The following is a 21,245-nucleotide window of genomic DNA, read 5'->3' as shown; positions in this document are numbered from 1 at the left end:
AAAACCAGCCATGCGATACCAAAATACTGTAAGATCATTTCTTGATTCCTTTGGGAAACTCTGTGACTCAGGTCTTTCTGAAGCATTTTAGACCCAGTTTTTTAATGGCATTCAGACATCTGCAAACACCAGTAAATAACTAATGGGATTTTCTAAAGTATCTCAGTTAGACCTGACTTGTGCAGCCTCTGTTGTGAAATCCACTAGGCTTGTGTTTTTTGAGTTATTTCTGGACGTCCTTGTAAACATAGTACTGTGGTAAATCTGACCCTAAATCAGATTAGTCACATTTTATATCAAGTCCCATTTTGAAATGCATGCCTTTGACATTTTTGGTTTAAGTGACTTGCTCCTACTGTTGTAGCAGCTATTAATTTGTGACTTCCGTCACCTTTCAAGAAAGCGTCAAAGCTGCTGCAGTTTTGCATCAGCAAAGCAGTGTCCCTTGGTTGCTGGCTGGAAAACCGCATAAGCTAACTCATCAAGCCCAGTTACAGGCAGTCCAACTGGTCCTTGCCATAGGAAACTCTGAGCTTCATCTGTTTCCAAGCAGACTGAGTGCTCACAGCACAGCATGAGACCAAGCACCAAGCACCTTCCACTGAGCAGTGAGTGAGGTTTTTCCAACACAGTCCATCTGAGTTCCTCCCTCTCCCAATTTCTGCAAGTTTCTGTTGGAGGGCCTGCTTCTCTCTCACAAAGAAAAAACAAAATGTATGCATGGGTGCCCACGTCAGCACCACTGCTGCCCCTCCTCGAGCAGAGGGCATTGGTCAATGGAAGAGGGGGAGGGATCTATCTCTCAGCTGCCGAGGGATCTCATATCCGTGATGGAAGCAGAACCGAACCAAACCAATTATCAGTAAAAATACACCAGTCAGGACACCTTGTCATGGCAGCTTGATGTCCTGTACTTTTCTGGAGAACCTGAATAAAGTCAGTTGCCTTTGCAGGGGTCTCTGCTTCTGTGACAATATGTCACCTCTTTCCCACAAATCACTACATATGTCATAAACAGTTAAATAATCCCGCACTTTCACTTCTCTTCAAATGGAAGCCAGACTGGCTGTCTAAGAGCTATCATCACCACCTCTGGACCTCTCTAATCTTCCTTTAATTTTATTCTTCTTTGCTGACCAAGTGAATAGAACTAACTGCATTTTCCAGGGGAAATCGTACTATCAATGTACATATTGGCACCATATTTTCAGTGTCATTTTCTTTCTTACTTTCATATCCTAATATTTTGTTTGCTCTTTCAACTGCATAATGCAGAGTGTTTTTACTGAGCTGCCTACAATAATGAACGGGTCTTTGTCTTGAGTGCTTGGTTAATTTAGTTTCCAATAAAGATTATGAATAGCTTAAATTATTACTTCTAACATATGGCACATTGTATTTGTCATACACATTTAGCCTTCAGTCGTGCTGTCCATTGACCTACCTAGCTTTATGAGGATGTCATTCAGTTCTTATCAAAGCATAACAACTTTGAATGTTCTTGAGTTATTCTTAGCCTTTGTACAGCTATTCTTGAGTTTTGAATGGAACTCTTTCTTTCACTCTGTTTTTCAAGTCACTGGCAGATCTAGCATTTCACCAGAGCTGGGATGTCCACCCCATCTTGCCAGAATTCCTTTGCAGTATTGTCAATGAATCTCTGGCCGACTATCAATGTTCTCTCTCTTCAGCTCTTTGAGACCAGCCCTTCTTCCAGAGTTTATCTCCCTTTGTTCATCTGCACTATTACCAACCTGACAGTTTCAATCCTGGAGTATACAGCCCAGTCCTTGTACAGTAGGTGATGACTAGTCTTCATTATTTTAGCATGAAGTGCCCAGTATCCCAACTACTGACCAGCCACTCCTTGTTCATGGGGCTGGACAAGTGTAACAGAAAGACATCCCATTTTTTTGTGAGGTGTTTACAGTGAGAATCCCAGCTCTGTTCCTGGGTCCCTTTCAACTTCTCCACCTGGGTTACCCTTATAGTGATAAACAGTATTAACAGTCACTTCTTCAGAGCAGAAAACCAATAGAAACCAGGCACCTTGGGTGGAATGTCGCAGGTGGCGCACGGTAATGAATCACATCCTCCACTGACTGAAGAAATCTGTTATCTTCTGAATGGCCTTTGGAAAAAGGCGAGATTAACGGCTTTGGTATATCCTGGCATCTTGGTTTTAAAAAAAACATCAGCACTACATGTTGTCCCCATCAGTGCACAGTGGGCAGCAGGGGAGAAGGAGAGATTGTAGCAGGGGAAGGAGAGTTCAGCTCCTGCCAGCAAGAAGAATGCTTTGAGCAGAAAAGCTGGGTGCAATTCATCTTCCCCTGTCTCAGGCTTCTGGAAACAGGTATTACTGACTCAAGGGGCTAGGGCCAGTGCCTTCCTGCCTGCTAGGTCCTTTGTGTCAGAATTGGTCGATACTGTGATGACAGCACTGCCTTTGGGAGAGCCTAAGAGTTGGTGCTACATAAAAACTGGGCAGAACAAGATAAACCAAAGTAGAGAATGCAGGAGGAATTAAACATTGATATAGACAGTAAAAATTAGAGCTTTGCTAGCGTGTAAATAAAGATTGACACATAAATAGATGGAAATGAAAGGAAGAAAGAAAAAAAACCTTATTGCTTCAGGGAACATTTCTCTTAAAGTATTTTAAAAGTGGCTCTTTCAGAACTGGCGTGGGCATATTTCCTCCTGATACTTGACCACTGGCAGAAATCAAATCCTGTATGCCATGACCACTGGGCTAATGTGATAGCTGAGCTCTCAAGTCCTTACACCTATTACAGCATTATGAAAGTGTCTTCTCCGGGTGCTTGATTAGGAATCCGAAACAAGAGGGGAGAATGGGCCCTCAGCAATTCAGAATGAAAGGGAGGACTTGCCATCTTCAGTACAGTCGCCAGCTTTTCATCTTCACATTGAGCCATGAAGTGGAATTATTCGCTGCTCTCAGAATGGGCACCCTACCAAAGCAAAGAGAAAAACATTTGGTACCCATCAGTCCAGAACTGTTTTACAGGCCTGGCTATAGCTCGGTAGACAGAAATTAAAACTCAGTGTGGGAGAACGTGTGTTAACTGTCAAGACAGGATTCCTTGAAACTGTGTGTTAGGAGGGGGAATTGTTTGTCTTCTATGGGGACGAACACCTATAATGTGCCCAGGTTCACTTCACTTGCAGGACCATTTGACCTAGTGAGGAAACATGTTAGAAAGACACCGCAGAAGGAAGCCGAGGATATTAAACCCTTGTTGGTATATGGACACTTGTTAAGGACTTGTCACAGTTGAGACGGAATAGACGACAACCCATAATAGATCTGGATACTGACATTTAAGAACTAACAAGACTAGAGCTTTGAACCTGCTTAGTGTCTTGCTCACTTTCCCCACTTTTGTTTAGCCCAGCTGCTATCAGAGTGTACAACCAGTACATACTGCTTGCAGCTAGCAAGTAGCAGGCTTGTGCTCCCGAGTACAAAATTTCAGTTTTGGACATTCATGCACACACACAATTACCTATGGCCTGACAGCTTTTACAATGTGAGTGGGTTTTTTTGCCCACCGGCCCTAATACTAGTGACACCAAGTAAGTGTCTACTGCAGATCAAGAAAAGGTGAAGAAAGGCTAAGGAGGTTGGCAAGGCAAAACAAAGGTATTAAGTGGTGTTTATTAAAAGCAAGACAGCATCCTTCAAATAGCTGAGCTATGTCCAGTGAGTAAAATTGAAAGGATCATAAACTCTGGCAGGTTAAATGTAAAAATAAAATAAGGCAGGCCCAAAACCAGAATGAGGAACAGGCTGTAAATGAGCTAAAAGCTCATAAATCCATTTTTAAATACTTCAGCAGTAGGAGTGTCTGTTGAGCCATAGATTATCACTGCAAAAGACAAGGTAAGGCCATGGCAGAAGAAAAGTGTGCTCTTCATGGACAAACTTGAGAAGGTTCCTGAGTTTGTTTATTTATGGGGGACTTGTAGAGGATCTGTCTGATATTGAAGTGACTGTAGAAGCAGCTATGGGACATAAGAGCAAAACACACCTTAATACTTTCGTATGAGTGATGTTCACCCAAGAGTTCTGCCAGAGCTCACAGATGAAGTAGCTGAAGTGCTGGCTATGGTGACCAACCCCTCGCTTAAAACAGTCTTGGGCCCTGAGGGCTAGAAAGTTGACAGATGTGACATGAATTTTTTAAAAGGGTTCTGGAGGAGATTCCAAGGAACTAGCAAAGCCTGACTGAGCCCATTATTAGAAACTGTAGTTAAAAAAAAAAAAAAAAAAAGAAGGAAAAATAGAATATACTGAGGAGGAGTCACCATGACTTTTGTAAAGAGAAGCCCTACCTCACAAACCTCCTGAAGTTCTTTGAAGGCATCAGGATGTATGTAGATAAGGGAGATCCTCTTCAAAGGGTAGGCTCAGGCTTCTAAAAGGCTTTTGGTAGTCTGTCACCAAATTCAGTCCTTGCATGGATACACAGTTGGTTGACAGATAGTCAGCAGAGGATATAAATAAATGGTCAGTTCTGACTAACCACAAATGAGATCTTCAAGCTTGAACAGATCCTTGGGTGGCTCTGTCTGAGTAGCAGTCAAAGAAGCAAATGCACTATTAGGAATAGTCACACTGGGAAAGGGACAGAGAGGAAAACAGAGTGCCCTGGGGCCACTTTATTAACCCTTGGTGCATCTTACTTTAATATCACGTGCCAGTCTCAGAATAGATGAAGCAGACTGGGAAAGTTTGGAGAAGGGTCAATGGAACAGCTTCTGTACAAGAAGCAGCGAAGTCGGATAGGGCTCATCAGCCGGGGAAAGAGGTGGCTGAAGAGAGATCTGACAAAGGTTTGTAAAATCCTAAGAAGCATGGAAAAGGTGACTAGCAAATGACAGTTCTTTGCCTCCTCCAACATAAGCACAAAGGGCATCAAAAGAAATTAGTGGCTGCTCTGTTCTGACAGGCTAGAAGAGGTGCATTTCTCATAAAACGTAGCTCTCCTTGCTGCAGGAGGCTGTGGATGTGAGAAGTCTGCACAGGTGCAGAGCACAAATGCGCAACATCATGGAAGAAAAATCCACTGCGCGTTATCAAGTACAAAGACCTTTGGCCCAGGAAGTCACTGAGCTGCAAAATGTGTGAGAGTATTCTGGGGAAAGTCTCACGTCCCCTTCTACTCTTGTGTAGGCATTTGCTGTTGGCCACACTCAGAAGCAGGTCCTGGGGAGATGGGCTGCTGGTCTGACCGAGTACAACTGTATTTATGTTACGGTTTTATGATCCTTCCATAAAAGTGGAAACCACATGTCCCAGAATATCTAGCCTGCATAAAGCATGGGATGCTACATGGCTGGGAATTGCCTTACCAGGAATAATGGGAGGGTGAACTAGAGGGCAGCTTGCAAGTCCTTTCTGATAATAGGTGTTTTAATTAAAAGGCATTGCAATTCAACGTGGAGCCTGTGACAGAGGGAAACAAAAGAAGGAAAAACTACGGAAAGAAATATCTGAAGACAGCAGCTTGCACAATGCTCTCCCTGCAGGCTTCCACCAGCTGCTGATGGTGTATTCAAGCCACGAGGTCAACACTTCTTTCATAAACTCTTGGTTCCAGGATATGATACACGCACCCCTGACACATGCTTTTGCCCTTGCTGAATCAGGGTCTTTTAAGTCTTTGTGGATTGAGTCCTGGGTATTTGTGTTTCTATCTTTAGTTACAAAACAGTGACACATTCTTAACTGTAAAGCCTTTAGCTAATCATTGACAGACTGGTGCCTATAAAAGAGTGCTGTAGTTATTCAGAGTCTACAACTTCCTCTTTTAAAGTTTAGTGCTTATATATTTCCTGGCTGTTTAAACTGTATTTTCATCCTGTAGAGAGCAGAACTTGTGTGATATACAGATATCATCCTGGGATTTTCTTACCATCTAAAACAGGAACATGTACCTAGCAGTCGTTCAGTTACCATTTCACAAGCTGCCCCTCAGAAATTTAGACTTGAAGGAAAACTTTGGTATTTGTTGGGAAGAGAAGACAGGTTTTGTTACTCCTGTTGTTCCTGTTGCCCCTCCATTTGGGATTTTAAATAGGGCATGTGTCTTTCCTGCATGAGCTGATACACCTGGGCTCTCCTGCTCCGCAGCTATGGCTGCATAGCTGAAGCTGCTATTCTGTGCCTGGGGAAAGACAACATCAAGTGCAGATCAGTGCTCTTATATGAATATTTACCTACCAGATAGAGATACCAGCTCATACATGAAATTGTTTATAACCTGAATCCTCAGGTGTAGTCTGTGTGTAACCAAGGGAAACATGCTGCTAAACTAATCCTACAGAAGTCCACCAGTAGCCATGGGCATGTATTACTTTCTAAGCAGCCTAATGTCAGGAGGTAAGGCAAAGGAATAGACTAATGGAGATTAATGTTATGAAATTAAACAAAAAAAATTGCATCCAGGGAATCCAGAAGTTTCTGCCCCGATCATCTTGCTGACCATAAGACCAGCCAGCCTCCTGCCACTGCAGCTGGCAAGGAGAGGCAGGACTTGAACTGAAGAATTTTCAATATTGCTCTTGCAAGATTGTCTCCTACTGTGTGTAGTAACTGTAATCAAAAGAAGTGCAAGGTCTGCACCTCCTGCCTATACAGATGAAAGTCAACCCAGTAGTGATACCAAGTCAGGATATCCTAGTGTCGTTCAGCAGAGTGCTGCAGTGCTGCACGAGAGTGCGATATTGAGTTGGAGTGAGGAGAAACATGGCATTCAGCTCAACATAACAACTCAAATCTGAACTGGACGTCAAAGCTGCAGGTGTCACCCTGTGGTAGGTGCTTGCCGTTTCCCTGCTTGGGACCTACACTGCTGACAGACAAGGTTCCTACTAACATGTCCAAGATTGCAGCCCTACTGCATACAAGGCCAAAGTGAGTTGATGCAGTACAGACATCACTCTGGATCTGCAGACCCTGTGTCACCCGTTCTGACCTCAGAGCTGCTTCTGCTCTGTTCTTACTGTTCCCTGATGGAGCTAGGCAAGTAGCATCTTCCTGGGTGCCCCTCAGGGATGAAAGGGAGGAGAGGGGAGCAGTCTCCTCTTTTCTTCCCTACAGCAGGCAATGCCCTGGCTCTCCATAGCAAAGTGCCAGAGCAGAGCACCTTCTTTTGCCTTGTCCACCAGAGGGTGAGGTCTTCCAAGGACAGGTCCTGGCTCTTCAGTGAGATCATTTCAGCTGCACACCTTATGGGGGAGCTGGTCTACAGAGGAGGGCCAGCGGAGATGAGAAAGACACAAAAAAGTCCTACCTCTGCCGTTATCTCACCCATTATTCAAAGACTGAATACTGTGGCAATATTTTGATGTACTTCCATCAACATCACACAAAGCTGAAAAGGTATTGCCAGCCACATCCTGCGTAGTACTACTGTGATTTTCCCAGACTGTCTCAGGCTGGCATTCAGAGGAGGGTATCTCTGTAGCTCTGGGGATTTTTAGCTTGAGATAGGAGGATCCCAAAGGGAAACAGAAAAATGAGACAATTTAGCAAAACTGACAGGAATTAATGAAGTGATTCTGTTCCCCTGTCCCTGTATTTCCAGGTAACAAGGCTTCATCAAAACAATATTGTCTGTTCTATGTCTATGGGGTGAGGAGGGCTCTGCCTGCCCAAATTGATTTCATTTTGGTTTTTCTTACATTTTGCCATCCAGGACTGTATGTTTGGGCACTCGCAGTGAGAGAGAGAGGACTGGACTTACAAGCTGTCGCAGGCACTAGAACCACAGCAGCAATGCCACCGCAGTGGTCTAGGGGCAGCTGACAGCCAGGTGCCCTCAGAGACACCTCAGCTTTCCGTAGATGAACTCTACAGAGAAACTAACTAAGAACATCCATTAAATGAGGGGGAAAAAAAAATCTGATAAGTGCATAAACCAGCAACTAACTTTTCAAGAAAAATATAATGTGGATGAATTGTATCACGGTTGCCAGTATCGTTTTTCTTTCATGCTGCGGTTTCTTTGGTCTACCTGTTAGGCTATCTAGATCGTGGATTTTGCAACTGCAGTTGTCCCTGGGATTAACTGCTCTTGTCCACAGCATATGACACTTTAAGGCATGAGGTGAAAATTACAGGAGTCAACACGTGGGGGAGACAGGCAGAATGTGATTCCTTGAAACTATGCAACCAGGAGACAGAGCCAAAAGAAAGTGGTATGAATTCTCCAGGCCTGCCATGTGGTGAACGAGCTTGATTTGTTGTTTTTTACTGAAGTGCATTGCACTTGGGATTTTTCAGTCAAAAGTCAAGCTTGAATTGTTTCTCAAGCATTCCTGTTTCTGAGTGATTGATCATTCAGAGATGAGCGATGCCAACTGAGAGCATTTATGCAGAGTGGTTGCAAGAGCAGGGTGAGAGGGATGCATGGGTGACTGAAACACTTCAGTGGCCGCTGCCACTGCCCCTGAAGGAGAGCTGTGGGCTTGCAGAGGTGGCTGGAAGGGACTGAAGAGGAATGCTAAAAGGCTGATGGGATAGCAGCTGGTAAGCAAAGTTTTACAGATGGGTGCTATCCACCCTGAGGGCCATGATACCTTGTGCTGTCTACGAGGTTTGTGCAGGCTTTGTGTGTGTGCATGTGCTGTCTATGAGAGAAAGCCTGCTACTACTGTGATTAAGTGATTTTTAAGAGATTAAGGACTGTAGAAAGTGATTATTTCCAGTTTTGTCCCCATAGCAGAACTGTGCTGTGTTAGGATTGTGACACGCAGGTATTCACACTCTCTCTCTCTCTCTCTAGGTTCTCAAGCATCTACGCCACTTAAATTTCACAAACAACATGGGGGAGCAAGTGGATTTTGATGAGTTTGGGGACCTGGTAGGGAATTACTCAATAATCAATTGGCATCTATCTCCGGAGGATGGCTCAGTCGTCTTTGAGGAGGTTGGGCACTACAACGTTTATGCCAAGAAAGGGGAGAGGCTCTTTATCAATGAAAACAAGATCCTGTGGAGTGGATTCTCTAAGGAGGTAAGTGCTTAAATCCTCACAGCAACATTTCCCAAGTTTCCACAAGCTGAAATTTGAACTAACCCTACGCACTCCTGTATTACGGCTCCATGGCTCATTAAAAGACCCATTCATCTTACTATATATATGGTCTCTGCCGTAGTCTTTTACACCCTCATTACACACTTCTGGAAATAACGGGCAGCTGCTTCTCCGCTCCTATACATTTGATTAGCTTGGGTATAATGGTTTAAATAATGCCTTTTTTCTGGCCCAAGTAGATAGCTTGGAATTTTGCAATGCTGTTTCCACAAGGATGAGAAATTCATTACCCAAGTCTGGTTGTTGACTAAGTCAAGTTTTCCTGAGCTCAGTACTTTCATTGCTGAAAACAGCCATCTCTTCCACTCCCAGTGTCTCTTCCTGCTCCCAGTTAAATTTGCAGCTGTTTCTGCTAGCTTTACCCTCCAAGTCCCAGAGCCTTCCACACACCCTTGTGTGGAACAGAACAAACCTTGTCAATCTTCCCAGGTTAACTTGGACATGGAGCTCAAATAGTGGGAGATGCCAGTACCTGCTATCTTTTTTTAATCTAGTGCAGTCTCAAAAGTACGTGATGTAACCATTGACTTTAGTCAGGCCTAAGTCCTTCTCCACTTTCTTGCATATCTTTTAGATCTTTGAGTTAGTTAGATCTTTTCAGCATAACTGTATCGTCACTAGCAGCCAGGGCTGTGTCTCCCCCATGTAATGGGAACGTGGTGCAGGGATCTCCGGACAAGAGCCAGGTGAGCTGCAGTCACAGCCGGCAGCAGCCTGCTCCAGCTTAGACAGAAACCCTGGCTCCCAGAGGGGATACTGAGCAGGCATCTGGCTTGTGGCCTGGGAGGTGACACAGGGAGTGTTAGCTTAGAAATGTCACTGCCAGGCCCTGCTGCAATGTTTAGGCGTGTTAAATCAGCACCTGATTAATGAACAAGGCAATTCACTTCCAGGTGATTATTCATGTTGGCTGAGAGATCAGGTAGCTGCTTCTGCAGTAGCTACGCTTGCCTAATACACTTACACCATCAGTTAAGCCTTACCTTTACTCCAGATACCCCAGCTTCACTTATGGTTTAAATCCAGAGCTCTCTGAAGGAGGCATGGGTCAGGCAGAGCATGCTGCAGCAGAAATACTGAGCTCAGGCTTTTCTAAGCCCAGCTGGAGACTCTGAGCCCAAACTATAAGTGGAATTAAAAAACCCTGATATTCTAACCCCTTCTTCTGATCATTGCAAATGCCACTGACACCTCTTCCAACAGGCAGGATCTTTTTTTTTAACTTAAACTGAGTAATTATGTTCTCTTGGTCTGAATTCCTCCAACAGTGCAATATTTATCTTCATTCTCTGTCCTAAACTGCTAAAAACGTGACTGGATGTTGCAGAGTGTCATGCCAGGGCATGTAAATTGTGTGCCAGTGGAGGGGTTTGTAATCTCTATGTCTGTAGCAGCTTTTTTTCCAGTTTATAGAGTTTGAATTTCTTCCAGATAAAAGGCTCTAGTCAAAGAGAGTAGCTTCACTCATTGAAGCCTTCTATGCCTCCGTCACCCTCAAAAAAGATTAAATGTAGTTAATTTTAACACAGGAACTTCAGCATTGGCCAGACTTGCAAAAGAACAAGTTAAAGAATAGGTAAGATAGATGGATTCGTTTTGGCAGAACTTGATGAAATTCCCCGCAGAATACTTAAGAAGGCAGCCAAAGCAATCTCAAAAGTACTAGCAATTTGTCTTTGAGAAATGTGGAGGATGGGTGATGTCTCAAAGGATTAGAGGAGGGTAATTGTAATACCTGTTTTTAAAAGCAGATATAGGAGAGCCAAGGGAATTACACACAATTGAGCTGAGCTTCGGTAACCTAAAAGACTTGATAAAAAAGAATTATTAAACAGTTTATAAACACTTAGAGGATAATAAATTGATAAGAAAAAGCCAACATGGATTTGTCAAGATGAAATCATGCCAAACCAATTTAATTTTCCTCCTTGGAAGCTCAATCAATTTAGTAGATAATGGGGAAGCAGTGCATGACTTTGATTCAGCCCTGTTCAAAATTATTAGCTAGGGAAAGACAGTCTGGACTGATGAAGTCCTCTCAGTGCATGCACAACCTGCCGAAAGACTGTCCCAAGAAATAGGTATTAACAGCACACTGTATTAATAGCAATAGGTATTAACAGCAAAGAGTGCTTCACGTGGGGAGCTGCAGGGATTTGCCCTGGATATGCGTCTGTCCAATTAATTAGGCAGTCCTGATTAACAGCTTAGAAACAGGGTTCCCAAACTGCTGCTGCTATACTTCAGAGTGGTAGGCAACGACGACTGCTCTCAGCTGCAGGCTAATACCAGAGGTACAGTTGCCACTGAAGGCTTGCTTACCCTGTGGCTGAGGTTGATGCGTGCACACAGGCAATTTCCAAACCACACCCCGGACTCGCTGCCTAAGTGCATCCACACAGGAGCTTCCTGGAGATCAGCAGGTTAGCAGCACTTGGGCTTGGCAACAGGGTAAGTGAGGAAGTTAAAGGGTTCGGACAGGGTTTAGATCCTGCAGTGAGGGACGGGGAAGAAGGGGTTGGAGGTTTATTCCTTTCCACATAGCAGCAAACCTCCAGAAAGGTGAATGGAGGCTTCCAACCAGAGCAGCCCTTAGGTATGTGCAGATCATGGCAGTGGAAAGTGTGGGTTTAACTCCCCTGAGCTGAGAAAGCCATGTTCTGTGTCAGCTCTCTTTCCTTAATTTAGCTGGGAAAAGGTGAGCTCAACCTCACGTTGTGCTTCTGCGTAAAAAAGGCCCAGCACTTACTGTGCTGAACTCCCTGTTGTCAGTGTGCATTAAGCATGCGGTGAGCGACCACTTGCTGCCAGGATATGACCATGCCCAGGTGGGCTCATGCACAGCATAAATGCACAGCCAGCAGGTGACGCAGCTCCTCATTTGCAGCAGCAGAAGTCTGGAAACCTGAGTAACCTTTCTGATGGAAGTTCAGGAATGTCAGCAGTGAGCTGTGGGCTTTATAGGTCCCTTCCATGGATTTAAACATGGAAGACCTAAGGTGTACTTAATGTGGAGGTGTCCTTTTTTGGATCTGCATAGAGGTGTTGATTTGCATCTTTAGATGCTCAGTATTCTAAAAACAGGGCCTTCCTCTCTTTCGTATGAACACTCCTCTTGTTTAGTTAATTTACCTTTTATGTTTCTGGGTTGGAGAGGGTCTTCAGGAGAACAGGAGGAAGTGGGCTTCAAGGAACTGTTATAATTCCCATAAATCATTAGCAGTCAATACGCAATATATGGGATTGGGGATCAGCAGTCAGAGCCCATAATCTCCAAGGATGACTCAGATTCCTGCCAGTAGAGATTGATTGTCTTTTCTTTTAACCATCCAATGACTGTTTTCTGGTACATGTATCATGAGTCACATACAAGTTCGCAGTGCCCACAACACAGTAGAGATTACAGAGATCCTCCCCACCATCCTTTGATGTGATCCTTCAACAAGTATCACTGCAGTGGGTTGGGGAAGCACTGTTGTACAAGATGTGTCTGTTCTGTGGAAAGCATAAGTGAGCCTCTGAAGCTCTCCATCCAGCATGCTAATCAAGCGATAACACCCTTGGAGTAAGCCCAAGTTCCTGCAGTAGGAAGGCTGTATGTGGGGCACTGCCACCATTAACCCTCCTCGGGCTCTTTTCTTGCAGGTGCCTTTCTCTAACTGCAGCAGGGACTGCCTCCCGGGCACCAGGAAGGGCATTATTGAGGGAGAGCCCACCTGCTGCTTCGAGTGCGTGGACTGCCCCGACGGGGAGTACAGTGATGAAACAGGTAATGCCCACAGAGCTGCTTTGGGGATTGCAGAGGACCGTGCGAACCCTCTGGGCATCACCTGCAGTTGTGCTGAAGTCGCTTCCCTGCAGTGCTGAGCTGGAGGCTGCTCTGCCACGAGGCTTCACAGAAAGTCTGAAGGGACTTCTGAAAAGCTTACAGGAGTTGAGTCCTGTGGTCCTCAGGTCCTGTCTTCTGCAGAGCCTGCTTGTCCCTTCTGCTCCGATTTAGGAAAATTAAGGCAGAGAACTGGAAAAAGGACTTGCATATAGGAAGCCTCTCAGGCAGCCACAAGCAAACTCCCTTGCACTGTAGCAATAGCTTTTGTGCCTCCAAAAGCCGGGAGGAAGGAGACAGTCCCTACCCTTATCCTAAATTCTGTAGTTATCTGTCTGCTTTTCCTCATGTTGTCAGGGTTTTATTTCATGGTTTACAAAGACATAAAGTCCATTCCATCCCTGACTTCACAAGCAGAGAGGAATATTTCCCTATATGGGGTCACCAACCACAGCTTCTGTTGAGCACTGGCACTGCAAGAGACCAGAATCTCTGGGTCCTATCAAACACCCATGGACATCTTTTTTGTTGGTTTCAGTGGGAACTTGGATCAAGCTGCTCAGGTTCTGCAGTGGAGGGAAAAGGTAACCTCAGTTTTAGAGTTCATTGAAAAATTCTGAATTTCCAACACCATTAGTGCTCCCTCAGTATTAGGCATCCCCAGGGTAATGAAGGCAAGTAAATCCTTTCAGATCAGCAGTTCCCTCCACACTGCAGAGCGCTCAGGATCTCCTCACACCCTCTCTGGCAGCACTGGTCCCAGCACATGCTGCAGACCTTGTCTGACATGAAAACTTCAGTAAGCTGCTTGCAAGACTGAACAAGCGTACTCCTTTGGGAGACTCTAATTTGCATCCTATCAGACAGGAATGATGATTTTTTTAGCATGAACATACAGTACTACAGGATGCTTGGGAGCAGCATTTTCTAATTAAATAGAAGCAATTCTGGTCATGTGGGTCTTTTGGTGTTTTTCACAGGATTTTGGGAGCTGGCACTGGTGTGCTGGTGGAATTTGTGGGGCTGAGGGGGCGGCTGCCTTATGACTCCACAGTTTCCTGCTGCAATTTCAGCTGACAATAATACTCTCTATTTCCTGTGCTTGCCAGTTTTATAGGCGTAGAGAGCAGTTTTACAACCAGTCTCATCCAGCTGAGATAGTGATGCTACCAAAGGAGACCACCTGTCATGTCCTCTCCCAACTGTTTGCTCCCACCCTTTGTCTGGGAGCAGTGCTGGTACTTGTGCAACCATAGAGCAAGTTGGATCAGGTCTCTGGTCTTTCTAAAACAAACTCTTGGCAGGTTGAGTTTCCAGCTAGAACGAGAAGCTGCACGACCTATAGTGCTAACACAAAGGAGGGGGCAGGAATGAGCAGCCTTGGGGGAGGAGAGAGATCTGGTTTACTCCCTTCAGTGGCAGCATGTTCTCTAAGTCAGCTCAGGACAACAGTGAAAGCATTTCTTTAGGATGCAGTGCTAAATAGCTGCCCCTGTCTCTGGTAGAGGCAGTTGAATTTCCTGCTATGTGAAGTTAGCTCTGCCTTGCCTGCAGTTTGCAATAGGCTTGCAGGTAAAAAGCAGAAGGATGTAAATGAAATGACATGTGACGATGGGAGCTTTTGACTGAGCTTTTGCATCTAGTGCAAGTTTTTCACATGAATAGCTTAGGTGAGGCAACCAGTCATTAGGAAAGCAGTATCATATCAGGTCACAGACGCTCCCTCCAACCACCCCTCCAGAACAAGAGAGCTTGAAATCCGCTGCCCTCATTAGCTGGGCATTCCTAGCTTTCTCACTGGCATCAATCTCTGCTCGGAGCTATGCTCCGAGTCTCTGTCCGTGCTCAGGTGCAAAGCTCAGGGGGAGGTTGCTGCTAAAGGGGTTTTCTGAATGTTTGTTCCCAGAACTCACTGCAGCCCATTGCTATCCCACTGGGATTCCGAAGGCTGAGGTAGGTTATGACTTCCAACTCACTGCTCTCAACGCCTTTCCACTGCCGTCAAGGGAGTCATGACCCTCCCCACTGGAGCACAAGACCCATTTGGGTCAAAGAAGAAGAGCAGAAGCAGCAGGTCCTCTTCCCTTTTGATCGTGGCAGCCATTGGAGACATATGTTGCCATCCCAGTAGGTACAACTAGTTTCATGTAGAGGAAAGAGATGGAGGCATCAATTTTCCCTTTGCAAGTATCAGTGGGACGCTTTGCTGGGTGTGGGGAGAGTGATATCGTTAAGACACATCTTCCTCTGATGTTCCAACATGAAATGAGAGTGTGCTGGGAGTCCAGGGCATTGCCTGCCTTCAGGGAAGAGCAATTTAAATACTTCTAAGACTTGCCTCTGTGGAATATGAAATAGGTTCTCAAAGCACTTAAGGAGGCAAGCACGGTTTTAATTTTCTCTGTAGAGACAGGCAGGATGTTTCAAATGGTGATAAAAGTGTGAGAGGTGTGAAGACAGACAGAAGTAGATGATAAAAATGAAAGAATAAGAAAGAGAGAGGGACAAAGCCTGTGTAGCAGCCGATAGCAATCAAAGTTTGCAAAGTTTTGCCAAGAAGCGGATTCCAAAAACACGAGTGCAGGGGCAGGACTTTTTTTCAGCTAGAACTAAGGATGTGTTTTGCTACATAGCCTGTGGGATGCAGGTTGTTTCAGTGTAACACACTCTTAGACACCAACATGTGATTCTGGGAATCTGCAGGCACCTGAAGGGAACACCCCATGTATTTAAGGTAAAGGCCAGTGCGTAGCTGCCATATATGTCATCCCACATTTCAGCCTCTTATTCTGACAAACGTTCCCTCTCCCTGTCACTTCTTTTTCAGATGCAAGTGCCTGTGACAAGTGCCCCGAGGATTACTGGTCCAATGAGAACCACACGTCCTGCATCCCCAAGCAGATAGAGTTTCTGTCCTGGACAGAGCCCTTTGGGATTGCTCTGACTCTCTTTGCTGTGCTGGGAATTTTCCTGACTTCTTTTGTCCTGGGAGTCTTCACCAAATTTCGCAACACGCCCATCGTCAAGGCCACAAACCGGGAGCTGTCCTACCTCCTCCTCTTCTCCTTGCTCTGCTGCTTCTCCAGCTCATTGTTCTTCATTGGCGAGCCCCAGAACTGGACTTGCCGTCTGCGGCAGCCAGCTTTCGGCATCAGCTTTGTCCTCTGCATCTCCTGCATCCTGGTGAAAACCAACCGTGTCCTGCTCGTCTTCGAGGCAAAGATCCCCACGAGCCTCCACCGAAAGTGGTGGGGCCTCAACCTCCAGTTCCTCCTGGTCTTCTTGTGCACATTCGTGCAGATTGTCATCTGTGTGATTTGGCTCTACACAGCCCCACCATCCAGTTACCGAAACCATGAACTGGAGGATGAGATTATCTTCATCACCTGCCATGAAGGCTCCCTGATGGCCCTTGGCTTCCTCATTGGCTACACCTGCCTCCTGGCGGCCATCTGCTTCTTCTTTGCCTTCAAGTCTCGAAAGCTACCTGAGAACTTTAACGAGGCCAAGTTCATCACCTTCAGCATGCTGATCTTCTTCATCGTCTGGATCTCCTTCATCCCTGCTTACGCCAGCACATACGGCAAGTTTGTCTCTGCCGTGGAGGTGATTGCAATACTGGCTGCCAGCTTTGGACTCCTGGCCTGCATCTTCTTCAACAAAGTCTACATCATCCTCTTCAAGCCCTCCCGCAACACAATCGAGGAGGTGCGCTGCAGCACAGCTGCCCACGCTTTCAAGGTGGCCGCCAGGGCCACGCTGAGACGGAGCAACGTGTCGCGCAAGCGCTCCAACAGCCTGGGGGGCTCCACCGGCTCCACCCCTTCCTCCTCCATCAGCAGCAAGAGCAACCATGAAGACCCTTTTCCTCTACCGGCCTCTGCCGAGCGGCAGCGCCAGCAGCAGCGTGGGTGCAAGCAAAAAGTCAGCTTCGGGAGCGGCACGGTCACTCTGTCGCTGAGCTTTGAGGAGCCGCAGAAGAATGCCATGGCCAACAAGAATGCCAAGCGCAGGAACTCCCTGGAGGCCCAGAACAGCGACGACAGCCTGATGCGGCACCGGGCCCTGCTTCCCCTCCAGAACAGCGAGCCCCTCAGCGCTGAGCCCGGCTTCCAGGCAGCTTCCAGCCCGGAGACCAGCTCGCAGGAGTCGGTGGTGGGAGACACCAAAGAAGAGGTACCAAGCCCTGAGGCGGAGCCTTCCCTGCCATCGGCTAACTCCCGAAATTTTATAGGCGCTGGAGGTGGCTCTGTCACAGGGAACACGGTACATTCCTAACGAAAGATCGTGAAAAGCACACCAGCCCCCAAGAGGAACTTGCTCACCTCTTGCTTCTGAACGGGAAAGACAACAAAGACACACTCCTGTCACACAGCCCCACCACACCTTACTGTTAGCGCCAGCAGGGTAACACACGTGCCTCCAGAGGAAGGAATGTGTCTGGGGAGCCTTGGACTGAATTTGCATTCGCTTTATTGAAACCAGGACATCTCAGAAGGACAAGTGAAGATCGCCTCTGGTGGGGCTTAAGCAGAAGTCTGCATGCTGCCTTGCCTCCGTAAGCTTTTCCTGCCAGACTGCAACTCAGCTGACTTTGGGAGGCACTAGGCAATTCCACTATACTCTGCTTTTACATTTATGTATAATATTCCTCTTTCCCACTATGTATAATATTCCCTCTTTATTCAGTATATGTGATCTGTAACCATGTGCATCAGGACTCTCAGCTCTACAGAAGCAAGGTACACAGTTTCACTTGGGGAAAGCACGGTCGTGGGGAAAATAAAAAAGCCCCCAACATCCTGCATGCTGTGTACAGCCAAGGGTGTGAACATGTAAAGTATTTAATGAGACAGAGTGCCCTGCTATTTATATTTAGTAATGTCCCAATCTCTCCTTTCTGCCCAGCAGGAAATACTGGACAATACTCTTCATAGGCTCCATTGCACTAGACCAAGCTACTAGGTTCCTACTGGTTTCCTTCAGCTGAGGTAGCTTTACCTCCAGCCTGCCTGCTTTGGTGGAGGAGAACAGCTTGTAAATCCCCCCCAGAGAACGTTGCGAGAGCACAATGAGATGTATCCATGATTGATTATGTCGCTAGTAGTTGTATGCTTAACAAAGTGTTGCTGCTGTTATATTCCACATGGCATACATGGCTAACCCTTTCACACCATAGTCAGTGTTGTGCTTTGCCATATTAATCTGCCTCGCACCTACAAAGAGCATTGTGCTAGTCGTGACGATACTGGTGGGCCTGATACAAAGCAAATGAAACAAGGTGAAATGGAGGAGTTAGGGATGCAGAAATAGCCCCCAAATGTGGTAATATGATTGCAGGAGTGGGTGAATATCTGAAGCGTGTGCTGGTAGATGACTGGATGAGGAAGACGTACAGGCCTGGGCTCTGAGACACGCACACAGACAAATGGGTAAATTGGCTCTGTTTTGGCTCCTGTAGGCCACTTACTAGGTTATTTCCCTCCTGGTCCATCTTGAAGAGAGGGCACCTAGCACAAGAAGGGTGCGCTGTACCTAAAGAAAAATAGTAAGGACTTCAGCAAAGAGCATAGCACAGCTTCATTACTCTTGACATTTGTCCACTCCCCCAAAAGCAAACATAAGTGCTCCTGGTTTTGCAAGGTATGCCTGGTTCTTCTCCATCCATGCTGGAAAGGAAGGAAGGAAGAGAATCGTTAGAAGAAATATTTATTGCAGCCTAATAAGAGAAAAAGCACCCCTCGACAGCCTGGCAGGAGGGGATAGGGTTACGTTGCAGAATTTATTTCCCTCTTCCCAGATCCTGTGTCCAAGAACAAGCATCTGATGTGAAGGTGTCAGAACCCTCCCTCATCAAACAAGAAGGTAGTCTAGATCACTATGGAAAGGCAGACGGGCCTGCAGCTTAGTGTGAGCGGAGACGAAAGGACTGTGTGAATGCTTTGGGGAAAATACCACAATTCTCTTGTTGCTGTTTTTGCTTGGTTGTTCTTTTGCCAGGGCAGGCAAATAAAACTTACAGGTGACATTACTGCATAAAAACTTTGTTTTGCCACCTCCACTTGTTGCTGACGAGGAAGAGGAGTTTTGGCTTAAAAGAGCACAGTGAAAGTCCAGAACCCCAAGGAGCATGTTATTAAGACAAGTTATTTTAACCCTGTTACATTCACCTCAGAGTGGGCTCAGATTTTAAGTGCACCATGTAAGAACCAATCCGACTTTAACTGTAAGGCCTCCTAATGACAATATTTGATTAAAGCTATGGCACAGCTGGTTAAAAGAAAAAAAAAAAAAGAGTTTGAAAACACAAATCCTAGTGGCCACAATTTTGGAAACCACATTCTACCCCTGGACCCAGTCGGAGTTGCTCACTGCTTCTGAAAATCCAGGTCCCTTCCCCAGGCTGCTGATTGTGGCGTCTAGGCTTAATTTAGGGTAAGGGATTGAGACCTGTGGTCTCCCGAGTCTAAATGCACCAACAGAGGTGGGCATTAGATGGTGGAAAGGGCTAAAAAAAGTACTTTGGTTATGGCCCACACTTCCAAAAATTTCAGTAGCCAAATAGTTTTCGTGCTAGTGAATCATTCCTACGTGCCAAAACCAGTACAGTAGCCCCTGAACCGAAGCTGACAGCATTGAAAGCATAGAAGCACTTAATGAATGAAATGAAGACGACACAGGATACAAACCGAAGACTGTGCAGGAACACATGCAACATGAGAAACAAAGTCACCACTGGCTGCCTTGTTTGGAGAAGAATATTCACTGGCTATGCACACAGTAGATAATGTTGACATTTGGGTGTTTTTCATTCTTTGGGTGGTTTCCATTCTTTAGGTGTTTTTCGTTCCTTACATCTACTTAAAAGGAATTTGTACCCTGGCACACGATGAGGCTCCAACAGCTGCCATAATTTTATAGCAACAGACCAATGGTGCTCAATTTGCTGGGGAACCCCCGTCCACCCTCACTGCACACGTACCCAGAGCTCTAAACCTCGAGCTCCACACGCTGTGTGAGAGCCGCTGCTGCAGCCTGTTGTAGTGACGCAGACACACGCTAGGTGCAAGGGAAGTTTGGTAAAAAAAGACCCCCTTCGTGAAGGTGATTTGCAACCCAACCTTTTTTCCTGTGCACGGAGGAGGGTATATGTTCTCATCCTGCCAAGTTCAGAAGAGGAAGTTGGCTCACCTGTCCAACAGCCTGTCTGTGTGTCACATAAGGCAATACTGATGAAGACAATCCTTCTGTTGAAAGCTCAAGTCTGAGGACCTCCACTGGCATGCCCCACCAGAAGTTGCCCACGGGACTGGCTGCCCCATCCCACACCCCCAGGGCTCAAAAACCTGCTGGAAAGCATCTGCCGATGTGGTGTTTCCTGAGCCATCCGGTAGAGAAGCAACAGCAGTGTGGACAGAAGCAAGGGGTACATCAGCTCTGTGGTGGGATTTCCATTGACGAACGTGGCTGATGGGCAGGGAACTGTCCCAGTGAAGAGCCCAATCCTTCACCCCCCCTCTGCTCACAAACCCAGCAGAGCTCTGCCTGCCCAAAGCCCCAGCAGAACATTTATTTGCTTTCCACGGAGGAGAGAGATGATACCGGGGGAAAGAAATCCTTCTTCCCCATTCTGTTTCATGCTTCTCACCATGTCCTCCCTACCAGCGCAGGAGGTCCATTCAGTATGCAATACCCGCTGCTGTTAAATTTAGGGTTATATTTACCAAATTTACCAAGGGATGCTGGGAAGCAGGGGGAGGAAGGTAGGTTTTTGTTGTTGTTTTTCGAAGGAATCTGGATGTTTAAACTGGGGGGAGATTTAGCTAAAGACCCAAACACTCAGACTTAAGTCTCCCCAGGGGGTTTCTCGAAGGCTGGATAATTCACCACAGCCTCCGGGTTGCTGGCTGAGGAACGGCAAAATCAGCCTGGGAGAGGGAACGACGAATACGGTGAACGACGGAGTCCCGGCGAGGGAAACCTTCCACGCAGGTGACGGCTGCTGGAAAACGTGACGCACTGGAAAAGCAAAGCGCTGCAGCTGGGGACGGCCCCGTCCTCACGCAGGCCTCTCAGGCCCCCGCCGAGGACAGGCTGCAGACCTTCTGTGGGTCGTTCTGCGGGCAGCTTTTACTGCTTTTCGCTTTTTAATCGGCTAGCAGCCTACGGGACGGGAAGCTTTCTGCCAGGCCGGAGAGAGCTGCTCCCGCTGTGCTGTACTAACATGTCCCCGGCCTAGGCGCGGCCCTGGGGCGATCGCTGCCTCCGCGGCGGTGAGACGGGGCCCGGGC

The 21,245-nt window shown here is 46.5% G+C and overlaps 1 protein-coding gene across 1 annotated transcript in view; it reads left to right on the top strand.

Moving 5' to 3' along the window:
* The window catches only part of CASR (calcium-sensing receptor), a 41,293-nt gene extending 24,061 nt beyond the window's left edge, over positions 1-17,232 (top strand). Inside the window, exons 4-6 of the mRNA XM_009582603.1 lie at positions 8,817-9,047; positions 12,774-12,897; positions 15,782-17,232. Coding sequence (XP_009580898.1) covers positions 8,817-9,047; positions 12,774-12,897; positions 15,782-17,232 — 1,806 coding nt within the window. The remainder of the gene's footprint in view (positions 1-8,816; positions 9,048-12,773; positions 12,898-15,781) is intronic.
* Positions 17,233-21,245: the final 4,013 nt, after the last annotated feature.

This window comes from Fulmarus glacialis, unplaced genomic scaffold, assembly GCF_000690835.1.
Source record: "Fulmarus glacialis isolate BGI_N327 unplaced genomic scaffold, ASM69083v1 scaffold39817, whole genome shotgun sequence".
NCBI lineage: Eukaryota > Metazoa > Chordata > Aves > Procellariiformes > Procellariidae > Fulmarus > Fulmarus glacialis.
The sequence above is the reverse complement of the archived record's forward strand: the minus strand, read 5'-3'. Positions and strand labels throughout refer to the sequence as shown.